The sequence below is a fragment of the Hippocampus guttulatus genome, chromosome 8 (assembly GCF_054856545.1).
Source record: "Hippocampus guttulatus isolate MCC_2025c chromosome 8, RoL_Hgut_1.0, whole genome shotgun sequence".
NCBI classification, from domain to species: Eukaryota; Metazoa; Chordata; class Actinopteri; order Syngnathiformes; family Syngnathidae; genus Hippocampus; species Hippocampus guttulatus.
Genome location: NC_141268.1, coordinates 10,406,000 through 10,418,846, shown reverse-complemented (window position 1 = coordinate 10,418,846; position 12,847 = coordinate 10,406,000). Strand labels below are relative to the sequence as shown.

General features: G+C 42.1%; 1 protein-coding gene across 3 annotated transcripts; it reads left to right on the top strand.

Moving 5' to 3' along the window:
* Positions 1-2,020: 2,020 nt before the first annotated feature.
* On the top strand, positions 2,021-10,124 carry LOC147201091 (leucine-rich repeat-containing protein 3-like). Of its 3 annotated transcripts, XM_086117878.1 has the most exons (4): positions 2,021-2,173; positions 4,826-4,922; positions 6,742-6,855; positions 7,644-10,124. In XM_086117878.1, the coding sequence occupies exons 3-4, from the start codon at positions 6,822-6,824 to the stop codon at positions 8,435-8,437; spliced, it is 828 nt and encodes a 275-aa protein (XP_085974004.1). In that variant the 5' UTR covers positions 2,021-2,173; positions 4,826-4,922; positions 6,742-6,821; the 3' UTR covers positions 8,438-10,124. The 3 variants fall into 3 exon arrangements, with proteins under 3 accessions (XP_085974004.1, XP_085974005.1, XP_085974006.1); XM_086117879.1 differs by lacking the exon at positions 4,826-4,922; XM_086117880.1 differs by lacking the exons at positions 2,021-2,173; positions 4,826-4,922 and having other exon boundaries at positions 6,014-6,855.
* Positions 10,125-12,847: the final 2,723 nt, after the last annotated feature.

The window sequence follows — 12,847 nt, the reverse complement described above, 5'->3', positions numbered from 1 at the left end:
ACAGATGATGCCTCTCGCTTGGCCGAGTCTACATTGTCAACAAAGTTCATCGTCATGTTTCCAGACAGACTCTTGATGTTCCTGCATCTCATCTTTGCAGAGCAGTTGGTGTTTCTTTGCCCTTGTCATTGTTCTGGGGGGAAAGAGTGCAAAACCAGTCCCTCTCTGTGTCTGTCAGGAAAAATGCATTCACCCAAAAAAATAAAAAAATAAAAAACACCCTTCTACTCATCAAAATCAGCAGCTTCCCACTTGCAGCAATTTGGATGATGGTTGTCAAGCCTGGAAATGTCACTTTTGACTAAGTTGGAAGCACGACGGAGGAGGTAGCCACCAAACCCTTGAAGGTCCTTTGGGAGCACGGCACCGCCTACCAGCTTGCGTAATGAGAGCAGACCGCTCAAATATAAGGCAACATGTTGCTCCATACAATGTGTGCACTATGCACACTGCACAGTGTTTGTTTTTGCCGTGAGCAGAAAATCTAAATGAATGACTGGTGCCAGTTCAGCCATTTTTCCCGCACCTATTCTCGGGGCATTGAATTGATCGCAACAGGACTGTTCTGGTTCATTCCAGTTGCCTTTGGTTCAATGCCCTGAGAATAAAATGACCTGGATAAATGAGAATATTTACAGGCACCCTGCACCCATTTATCTTTTGGTGAATTCATTTGCCAATGATACCAAGACTAATGCTTAGGGTGGAAAGATATCTAACAATATTACAGATGACAGAAATGCCACACTAAGGCATCTAAATTGCCAGTGTCACTTACTTATTAGGGAGTACCTGTACTGTCATGTTTCGGTTTGGGACCAACAGGTGGCACTGTAGGGCTCCCCCTGCAGCTGCACACCTGTTGGTCGTTATGTAAATAGTTGTATAAAAGGACTCCCGCCCGACCACTCGTTGTCGGGTCATTGTTTGTTTGCTTTTCCTGTCATGTTTGTTTCTGTCATGGTTCTGTTCTAGTTTTTTTTTTTTTTGAGCTTCAGTCATGGTTTTGTTTGATACTTTGGATTTGTTTTGTTGTTTGGACTTGGTTTGTTTAGGATTTAGTTTTCTGTGTTTCATCAATACACTTCTTCAAGTACACCCTGCTCCTCCCTCCTGCCTGCTTTTTGGGGTCCACCACCACCTCGCTTCGTGATAAGTACAGTATTGCCAAAAATGAAATGTTACCGGTTTGATGTTGTATTTTGATCTGTGTAAGCAAATAATTGGCACATCCCTTGGTCATGCCTTTTGTCTCTACAGGCTCTGATTGGTATTTTTTTTTCCACACCGTGATAAGTTAAGAAAAAATCATTAGAAATTAGATTGGAAGCAAGAGACAGGGCCAAAGAGGTTTTAAGTTTCTCAAGGAAACATCACAGAAAACGCCACCTTCAACATTTCCTAAACTTTCGAATGCACATGTCCTTGCCCAACCCCAAATAAATACATAAATAGATTAAAATGTGTAATGAGAAAAAAAGAACTCCAATATTCCGATTATTTAATAAAAACCACTGAGCAATAACGAGTTAATGTGAAAGGATGTAAACTTTTTTTACGATTCGATGCTGCAACCCATTTCAGTGTGCTGCTCCTTGTGGTGTGCCCGCCTTTGCCACCAGGAGGCATCATGCATTCATGTAGACACAATATAAGGAAAAAAGACTTCTTCAACACCATCCCATGTACCCTTTTCGCAACAGTGCCATTTCATATTTCTTGCTCAGGCATGTGTCATCGCCTAACCCCCTTTTCTCACATTCGCACACACGTCCCCTTTAAATATTCATGCCTTCATACTCCTCTTGACATCCCTCCCCTTCTCAGGGCGCATGACGCCTGTAATCAATAAGAAAATAATATAGTCATTCACATGGCGGGTACGTGAGGATGATGACACGTGAGATGCTCCTCGGGAGAGGAGAACAAGTGTGTGTGTTCGAGAGACAGGGACACGCCCACTCCTCTTTATTACAAGCTGTCCCTTGCTTTCACTTCAGTCACTGATGCTCGCCTCACAGGCACAGCAGAGTAGATCCTAACATTCATTTATATTTGTTTGTGCGCACTACCGAAAACGACGTTGAATCAGCTTTGGTTAAAACTGACCTGAATATCCCTTAAAAGGATTTGAGAAAATTTAACGACAAACTTCAGAGGAACACATTGACACGTAAGTTTATCCATGTATAGAGTTTGTCCAATATCTCATTAATTGCTTTCACTGGTCCGGTTAAACTGCTTGATGTGATTGAAATGCTAATAATGTACATAGACCGAATGTTTTTTTTGTTGTTGTTTTTTTTTTTGCATGTGTGCCATGTAGTCCAAGAACTAATTGGAGAAGAGGGAAAGGAAAAGTGTAAATGTGTCAAGTCTCTGCTTTGTGTCCCACACCACATTTCTATTATCATGCAAAGAGCAGGTCATGATGGTTTGCCGTTGATTTGCATGCTCCTTGTCCAATATGGAAATTGCAGACAATTCAATTGGAAGTAAAATTGATGATGTCGATGTTTTTTTCTCACACTATTTCATGAATTATCGGTGAATCATAAGCAGGTGATTGCAGTAGCAGAGATGAAATGAGTTAAGAACAGCATATCATAACAAGAACCAGACAAAGCGGTGCCTTGACTTTGGAATTTAATTTGTTCCGCTGCTATCTTAAATCATCTCACCCCATTGAGATGAATGAAAATGGCATTAATCCGATCTTGTACCACACAAAAAAAATGCCTCTGAAATTGTGGGTAATGTTTTATATAAACATAAAGTAATAACATCATCTAATCGTAAAGTCTTTTTGCATCGCGGTAATTCGATATTGTGTGGCTCAATCTGGTGTGTCTGCCCCGGCGATCAGGGGGGCAGTAAAATACATAAAAATACATATACTACTCAGGTTCGAACATGAAACTCTTTTTCAGAAAGGATAAATAATATGTCTGTGTATAATTGTATGTATGTTACTGCTTGTATTAAAATTTAATTTGTGTATAAGTTTATGACTAGCTCAATATTGACGCTGGTTTGGTTAGCTAGTCAATGGTGTTTTGTATCGTGTGTGAGCATTAAGCTAGCAGGGGTTCACAAGTCAATTCATGTGCTTTGGCTCAACACACTCGGCTGTGTCCAAATCCCAGCCACATTTTTTTGGCCGCATGATGTCTCTTGCGGCATGCCTCGACCGCACGTGGTTTAAAATTTTACATGAAAACATTAAGCCTGTTCAATGTGCCATGGTTGATGTGGTCAGCAGAGGCTACATGAGGAAAAGCCTTACAAAGTATTGAAGGAACCAACCTACAAATTGTCTTTCTAGAATTTGGAAATCACATGCGGTCGAACTGCGCCCAAAGTGACATTAGGCGGCCGAAAATGCGGCCTTCGGAGGACGCAGCCTCTGAATTTGGACAAAGCCCGAGGAGTGATTTTGTCTTACACTAAGCTTCCATAGCAAGCCTTCGCAATGGACTTCTTTCCCCGCAACGTTGACAAAAGATTTTGAATGGGAACAAAATGTATCAACAAGAAACATTTGGCAGCTGCAAATGATAATTACTGGTACTATGCAAATCCGGACGAAAATTTTAGTTCGAGCCACAATATTCCCATGCCCCAGAATACAAATGATACTTGGTGTTGTCATTCTTCATGAACCAAAATGATTTTATCTGTTTTTGCTGTTTTGCTGCAATTCAATCCCAAAGTAGAAATTGGTTTTTATTTAATAACTCCCTGAAATTATTTTATTCTCTGTCTGCCCATGATTAGAGAAAGTGGAATTTTATCTTCATTAGTTTTATTTTGATTTAAATTGATATTTTGAGTTTTTAGTGCCCCTCCTTTGAAAAGTGGTATTATTTTTAATGTATTTTTATGTCTTTAAAAAAATATTTCCATATATACCGGTGTATGTGTGTGTATATATATATATATATATATATATATATATATATTATGGGCGGCCCGGTAGTCCAGTGGTTAGCACGTCGACTTCACAGTGCAGAGGTACCGGGTTCAATTCCAGCTCCGGCCTCCCTGTGTGGAGTTTGCATGTTCTCCCTGGGCCTGCGTGGGTTTTCTCCGGGTACACCGGTTTCCTCCCACATTCCAAAAACATGCATGGCAGGCTGATTGATCACTCTAAATTGTCCCTAGGTGTGAGTGAGGGCGTGCATGGTTGTTCGTCTCTGTGTGCCCTGCGATTGGCTGGCTACCAATTCGGGGTGTCCCCCGCCTACTGCCCGAAGACAGCTGGGATAGGCTCCAGCACCCCCGCGACCCTAGTGAGGATGAAGCGGTTCGGAAGATGAATGAATATATATATATATTATACTGCATGTGAAAATTATTCATTATTTGTATTTTGAGTTTTTAGTGCCCCTCCTTCTAAAAGTGATATTTTTTAATGTATTTAAAACAATATTTCCATATATGATCATGGAAAACAACATTTTTTTGACTTATATTGGCTTATTGTGGTTTTATTTTTCATTTTTATATTTAAACTCCATAGCTCTGTACAGAAAACGCTTCAGAATTATTTTCATTCTGCCTTGCTTTGAATGATATTTTGGATCTATCATCGTGAGCTGGAAAGTAGGATTTTTGATGTGATTTTAGTTTAAAACAAATTAATTTAATTTGATCCTCATGAGGATAAGTGGTTCAGATGATGAATGATTTCTATGTGAAAGGAGAAGTCAAGTCAAAAATGTTCTTTACAACAATTTTGAAGTCAAAACACCGTCTTCTGATTAATATTGTGGTTTTTTTGATGAATTAAACACAAAAATCCACCTGTTTTCATCCATCTCAGGTGGCGGCCATTTTGCCTTTTGCCGTCGACTGACAATGACATCAAAGTGCCTGAGGGCTCAGCTTGCGAATGTCACTTGACCAAAGCCAGTAAAGAGGTGAGCCATGATCGTCGTTACCTGAGCTCGTAGGCCAGGAGTGTCAAATTCATTTTTGACGTGAGCCACTTTGGAGTTACGTCTTCCCTCGGCGGCCTGTAAAGACAGTGAGACCAAATAATGTTTAATCATCTCATCGTATTATTAATAACGACCCACATGAAATGATGTGGCGGGCCGGATCTGGCCCCCAGACATTGTCTTTGGCTACTTGATGTCATTTTCAGTCAACAGCAAGTGGCAGATCAAGCTAAAATGGATTTTGCTGCTTAAATCGAATCCCCCAAATGCAATATTAATTGACTTGACTTCTCCTTTCATAGACTCTTTGCACTCAAAAGTTGAATACAAAATATTGGAATTTTTTAAAAGTCGTTTTTCCTCCACTCACACTAATAAAAAAATGATTCCAACTTTAAAATGCACAGTCCCGTCATCTTCCATCCTTCCTTAGTGTGACTCACCGTTTCGACACGTTTTATTTAGTTTTAGTGTTTAAAGTGCAAAAGGGATCAGAGCAGCCGCTCCCCCTTGGCTAAGGTTGGCCTCCTTGTTGGCGCCGTGTGTCTTATCGACGTCGTGAGACTCCAGCTGGATTGATGTTCTCGTTGTTAATAGCGCGCCGGGCCTTACTTACACATCAACCCCACCCACTTTTTGCTAACCTTCATCCTCACGACGCATGTGTAATATGGAGCGGCACCGCCGTGAAATATGATGAAGGGGCTGGGGCATGATGGGAAGATAAACAGAGCTATATAAGGGTGTAATAGGATTCTTTTATTCCGCGTGAAAAGCCAGTCAGGGAAAGGAGCCCGGATGAATCCTGTTTGCGGATTTACATTCGCCAATTAAACGTGCTGTTTGAACAACAGTTCCCCAATCTGTTTGATTCAGTTTACAAAAATTATGTCATGCCCCCAACACATTGAAGAGAGCCAATCAAGCCCGACATGGAAGGAAGGAAGGAACCTTGACCCTGAATGTTATTTTTAATTGGCACTTTTGAATTGAGCAGGTTAATTATTTTCTCTTTTTATTTCAATTAGCCTATGACTGTTTTTTATATTTTTTGATGTAAGTTTTTTTTTGCAAATTATATATTTTTTAAACTTTCAAGAGAACAAACACTCAGTGTGGCACTTCCATTTGCACTAGAATAACTTTTTTCTTAAATGTCATTGGTATTTATTTAATATTTGATTTGTTGATTGTGATTTGATAGATTGCGCTAGTGATTTAGTTCTGTGCTTAATATTTATTTAAAATGTTAATTTTCAAACATGAGAATAAGCGGATTAGAAAATAGATAGACAGATGAATTTTCAAACATACAAGGGCTTGCCCTGAAAGACTTGTATACAAATAGTCTCTGGAATGCCTGTCCAACCATCATTTTTGAAATTACACAACAAAGTCATTCTTAATTTTCCTGAAATTGTTTTGATGAGCGAGGCATTCGGAATTTTGCCGGATTGTGTGGCTGGTTCACGTAATACTGATTGTCTTGGATTACTGATAAAGTGAAAAGGCTGAAGTGGGAAATGAAAACAAGTTGACGTTTCATTCCATTTGCAGTTCAAATGGTTGAAACTCAAATGGCCAGCAGAGAGCCCAGAGATTTAAATAATACACAGCAATCGCGTGTGATAAGATTAAACCGGTCTGGAAAATAAGGTGACTTGCTCCGAAAGTGACACACAGCGAATGCCCTTTTATTGCTGTCCGCCTCAATAATAGTGCGACCTCCAAAAGGTCATTTCGAAGCATGTGTTAGTCCTGTGCCACAAAGTGAGCCCTTTTCTCCTCAATGTGTCAGACGGCGGCGGTGACGTCCGAGTGGAGGTGCGTATCGGGGGCCTACACCGAGGCCATGTGCCCAGTTCCGCCACAGCGACCATGGAGCAGACCTCGAACACAAGAAAACCCCCAGGTGAGTCTGTCCGTCCGTCCCTCTGGCTGGCGGGTGACGACGCCTGGCACACCCTTATTAGCCAGAAAATGTATCCGCTAAAACAAGGGTGCCAAACTCATTTTTGTCGCGGGCCACATTGTAGTGACGGCTTCCCTTGGAGGGCCGTTATGACTCTGAATTTTGTGAAACCATAAAGACCGACCATGTATAATAAGCTGTTTTTGGCCGGAAAAAAATGACCATGTATAGGAAGGCGTTTTTGGCCGAAAAAACGACCATGTATAGGAAGGCGTTTCTGGCGGAAAAAAAAACGACCATGTATAGGAAGGCATTTTTGGCCGGAAAAAAAATGACCATGTATAGGAAGGCGTTTTGGGCCGAAAAAACGACCATGTATAGTAAGGCGTTTTGGGCCGAAAAAAAACGACCGTGGCGTTTTGGGCCAAAAAAAACGACCATGTATAGGAAGGCGTTTTGGGCCGAAAAAACCCACCAGGTATAGTAAGGCGTTTTTGGCCGAAAAAAACGACCATGTCTAGGAAGCCGTTTTTGGCTGAAAAAAATGCCAAATAAAATGATGTGGCGGGCCAGAGATGGCCCCCAGGCTGTGACTTTGACACCTGTGCGCAAAAAGAACAAGTCATTATTTCACAATATTTGCATACATATGCAGTATAGGTAGATACAGGTAGAGCTAGATAGATATGAGAGAGAAAGTTGCGATTTTTGTGAGAGTAAAATTTGACAGTATTTTTTACAATTAATTTATATTCTATCTGCTCTCTCTCTCTCTCTCTCTCTCTCAGGAAGAGATGTGGTGCCATGGTTGTGTAGCATCTTGTTCTTCTGCTCCCTCTGGAGCTCAGCCCGGTCGCAGTGTCCCGACGGCTGCCACTGCGCCTGGGACACGGCCACCGTGCTGTGCTCGGACGCCGGCCTCCAAGAGATCCCCGTGGGGATCCCGCCGGACACGGTGTCGCTGCACTTGGAGCGCAACAATATCCGAAGCCTCCCCGAGAGCGCTTTCGTGGAGCTGGCCCATCTGCGGGACCTCTACCTGGCGCACAACCGCATCGACTCGCTGTCTTCGGGGGCCCTGCGCCGGCTGGGTCCTGAGTTGCGCCTTCTGGACCTGTCGCACAATCAGCTGAGGCAGGCCAGCCGCGACGAATTCGGGGGCACGCGGGCCAAGACGCGCCTGTACCACAACCCCTGGCACTGCGACTGTACGCTCCAAGAACTCATGGAGGCGCTCAACCTGGAAGCCGAGACGGTCAACGGAATCGTCTGCGAGAGCTCAGTGCGAGGGCTGGGTGAGGCCAGCCGTTGGGAGGACCCGGGCGTGTTGGGCGAGCACGCCGGTCAGCCTCTGGTCCGACTCCTGGACTCGGGCGTGAATTTCTGCAGCTTGCAGCGCAAGACCACCGACGTGGCCATGCTGGTAACCATGTTCGTGTGGTTCTTCATGGTCATCGTGTACGTGGTTTACTACGTCAGGCAGAACCAGGCCGAGGCTCGCCGCCACCTGGAGTACCTGAAGAGCCTACCGAGTCCTCGTAAGACCCCCACGGAGACGGACACCCTGAGCACCGGCTTCTGAATTTTTAACCCCTGTGACTACTGAAATACTATACGGCTTCTTGGTCAAGCAAAACGTTGGATCTGTTTGCTTTTTTTAAGCCAGAACAGTTTTTCTGTGATGTTTGATGTTTGATCACCCACGATTGTGCCCTCCTGCAAATTGCAAACATCAGCGAATGATCAAATACCCACTAAAATGATTTTGTAATTGCATCTAGATGCCGCAAATGGCGGCAAAGCCTTTAAAACCCAGACTGCAATTCAGTTTAAATGATTAACTGTAGAAGCAACAGACAAAAAAAAAAGAATCAGCAAAGGATCACTACCATGCCTCTAATATGTCCACAATAACGAAGCTGTTACAGAAACGACTATTCAGTACAGTGGTGCCTTGAGGTGTGAATCAATTTTTTTTTTGTCTTCAGACACGCTCAAATTGCAGATGTGAGTGCGCTTCACACTCCCACCGCTAGATGGCGAGAGCACACTTCACATCATCAAGTCACCAGGGGGCATTCAAAGTAGTGTATTGATGAATCGTTATGATCATGTAAAATGCACCAGCCCCCCCACCCCCGCAAAAAAAAAACAAAAGACAATTCAAAACGAATCACCTCACACATGAAAGATGAACCTCGATGTAGCGGCCGTTCCTTGTATAGAAAAATGTATGAATCATTTTTTTTTTTCACTCTCTTTGTGCTCCTCTTTCACTTGATTTGATCCCACTATGCCCTCTACTGCCCTCTTCAATGTCTTATTCAGTTCAAGTGACTCAGATGAAAGGAGCTCGTCACCCTCGTCGTCATCATCTGGACTGTGCTTGTCACTTGATTGATGCTTACACGGACATTTATTATTATTACTTGTAGGGGGTTTTTTTTTCCCTTCAGCGCACCGGACCAAGAAAACTGTTGATTTTTCCTCAGGAGTATCATAATATTTCAAAAATGTAGGCCAGAGTTGGGCCTTGGTAGCTGTTATTCTCTTTTAAAAAAAGTTCAAAATATAATAATTATAATATTATTATTATTATATCGTAGCTGTCCTGTGAAAAACAAGTATGTCCATTTTTGTCATTTTTAAAATGTTTACATTTATGAGGTGTCCAATATGTATATTATGATTTAAAGTCATTGGAAACGTGACATTGCCAAATTAAAGTTGTTCGGGGAAAAAAAAGTCTGCCTCAGAATGTTGTGTTCAGGCCGACATGGAAATGTCCCCACTCGCTTCAAATTCTCAAGTCTTTTTTTTTGTTCCAACTTTTTTCTCATAGGATTACAACTTCAGTCTTAGAGTTTCATATACTGCGTTTATTTTCTAGGTTTCAGAGTTGAAATTCTCTTTTCTTATTTCTTGACCATGCAACACCAACACAACATTCTGTTGGTCGCAAATTCAAATTTCTCTCAAGTGCCTGCTTGCCTTTTTTTCAGAATAACTAACAATCAAACACATTTATAAAACAGTTTTTCAGTGTGCCTCTTTGTATGGATGTATTTTTCCCACGTCTTGTGTCTTTTGTGTGACATAATAATGTATGTACTTTCTATTGTCAAAACCAAATCAAAATGTTGCTTAATGTGATCTGTGTGACATTATAATAGTTGCGTGATTTTTCTTTTCATTTTATTTTCATTCGGTGCGAAAAAATCTATTTCTTATTGTTATGTGAGCTTCATAATAAATGTGTACGTGGAAAACTGTGTTGTGTGTTGGCGTAACCTGCTACAGTAGTAGCACAGCGTTTTACGTGAGATGACAAAAGTATTTGGACGCCTGGCCATTGTGTGGGACCCACGCTCACCAAAATGCATCATGTAGCATAAATAGTCGGCGGAAACTAATCCCAAAAACTGTGACTTTTCTTCTCCTAATTTTACTTCATTTTTAAATAAAAACTTTATTCTCACAAGGTTGATGCTTTTTCTTGTCAGTTTGACCTTTTGTGTAACAGTTTTTGGTAGAGTATAATTATTGTCATAAAACTGCGATTGGCTGGCAACCGATTCAGGGTGTCCCCCGCCTACTGCCCGAAGACAGCTGGGATAGGCTCCAGCATCCCCCGCGACCCTAGTGAGGATTAAGCGGTTCGGAAAATGGATGGATGGATGGATATTGTCATAAAAAACTTTAAAACCATGATGACCATATTTTTTTTATTTTTTTTTCGGCTTAAAATTGCCTTACTATACTATGTCGTTTTTTTCGGCCTAAAAACGCCTTACTATACTATGTGGTTTTTTTTGGCCTAAAAACGCCTTACTATACTATGTCGATTTTTTCGGCTTAAAAACGCCTTACTATACATGGTCGTTTTTTTCGGCAAAAAACGCCTTATTATACATGGTCGTTTTTTTCGGCTAAAAACGCCTTACTATACATGGTCGTTTTTTTCGGCTAAAAACGATTTTCCATCCATGGTCGTTTTTTTCGGCTAAAAACTCCTTACGATACATGGTCGTTTTTTTTGGGCAAAAAACGCAAAAACCCTGTTGTGACTGAGATGGCTGATGACATTTTAGGAAATGTCCTGTTGTGATTGAGATGGTCAGATGACATATCCCCTTTCTCCGACAGGAACAGGTGGAGAAGATCGAAGCCAAAAAAGCTGCACAAGAGCAAGAAATGACAACACAGAGAGAATTAAGAGTATCATGACTTTTAATGTGTTGTGTTGATCTTTTTATATATTTTTTTAAAAAAGTGTTTTATGCTTTCATTTATACATTTGAGTGTGACGCTGGGCTGGCTCCGTGGCTCACTGGTTAGCGTTGGAGTGCGAACGCAGAGGTCCAGGGTTCAAATCCAGCTCCGGCCTGTCGCTCTTGCGTGTTCTATTCTTGCTGGGTGTTGTCCGTCCACCCTCCCATCCATTTTCTCATCCCCTTGTACTCACAAGGGTCGGGGTCGGGGGGTGTGCTGGAACCTCCCCCGGCTGTCTTCGGGCCATCGGCAGAGGGGAGGGGGCACCCTCACCCGGCTGACAGCCAATCAAGAAAATCATTTGCACAGTTTTTTTCCGGCCAAAAACGCCTTACTATACATGGTCGTTTTTTTCGTCTAAAAACGCCTTACTATACATGGTCGTTTTTTTCGTCTAAAAACGCCTTACTATACATGGTCGTTTTTTTCATCTAAAAACGCCTTACTATACATGGTCATTTTTTTCGGCAAAAAACGCCTTACTATACATGGTCGTTTTTTTCGGCTAAAAACGCCTTACTATACATGATCGTTTTTTCGGCTAAAAACGCCTTACAATACATGGTCGTTTTTTTTCGACTAAAAACGCCTTACTATATATACATGGTCATTTTTTTTCCAGCTAAAAACGCCTTACTATACATAGTCGTTTTTTTTCGACTAAAAACGCCTTACTATACATGGTCGTTTTTTTCGGCAAAAAACGCCTTACTATACATGGTCGTTTATTTCGGCTTAAAACGCCTTACTATACATGGTCGTTTTTTTCGGCTAAAAACACCTTACTATACATGGTCGTTTTTTTCGGCAAAAAACGCCTTACTATACATGGTCGTTTTTTTCGGCAAAAAACGCCTTACTATACATGGTCGTTTTTTTCGGCTAAAAACGCCTTACTATACATGGTCGTTTTTTTCGGCAAAAAACGCCTTACTAGTGATGGGTCCAGCGACACCGATGCGTTGACGCATGCGCCGGGCTCACAGAGCAAACCACGTGTCGGTGCATGTGCTGCTTCATTACGTCACGTGATTGACACGTGAACTGCACCGGCGCAGTTTAGACTGCATCGGCTGCGTTGACACAGTCCAGGCCGCTAATTGACACATCGGCTGCGTTGACACAGTCCAGGCTGCTAATTGACACGTGAACTGCACCGGTGCAGTTTAGGCTGCATCGGCTGCTTGGCACAGTCCAAGCTGTGCCACTTAGTCCAGGGGGCGTCGACTCAGTGCAGGGGGAGTTGACGCCGTTTTTGGTCGTTTAAGTAAGTAAGGCGTTTTGGGCCGAAAAAAACGACCATGTATAGGAAGGCGTTTTTGGCCGAAAAAAAAAAGACCATGTATAGTCAGGCGTTTTGGACCGAAAAAAACGACCTTGTATCATACGGCGTTTTTGGCCAAAAAAAATGACCATGTCTAGTTAGGCGTTTTTGGCCGAAGAAAAACGACCATGTATAGTCATGCGTTTTGGGCGGAAAAAAACGACCATGTACAGTAAGGCGTTTTTGGCCGAAAAAAAACGACCATGTATAGTAAGGCGTCTTGGACCGAAAAAAACGAACATGTATTGTCAGGCGTTTTTTGCCGAAAAAAACAACCTTGTATCGGAAAGCGTTTTGGGCGGAAAAAAACGACCATGTATAGGAAGCCGTTTTTGGCCGAAAAAAACGACCATTTATAGAAGGCGTTTTGGGCCGAAAAAAACAACCATGTATAGG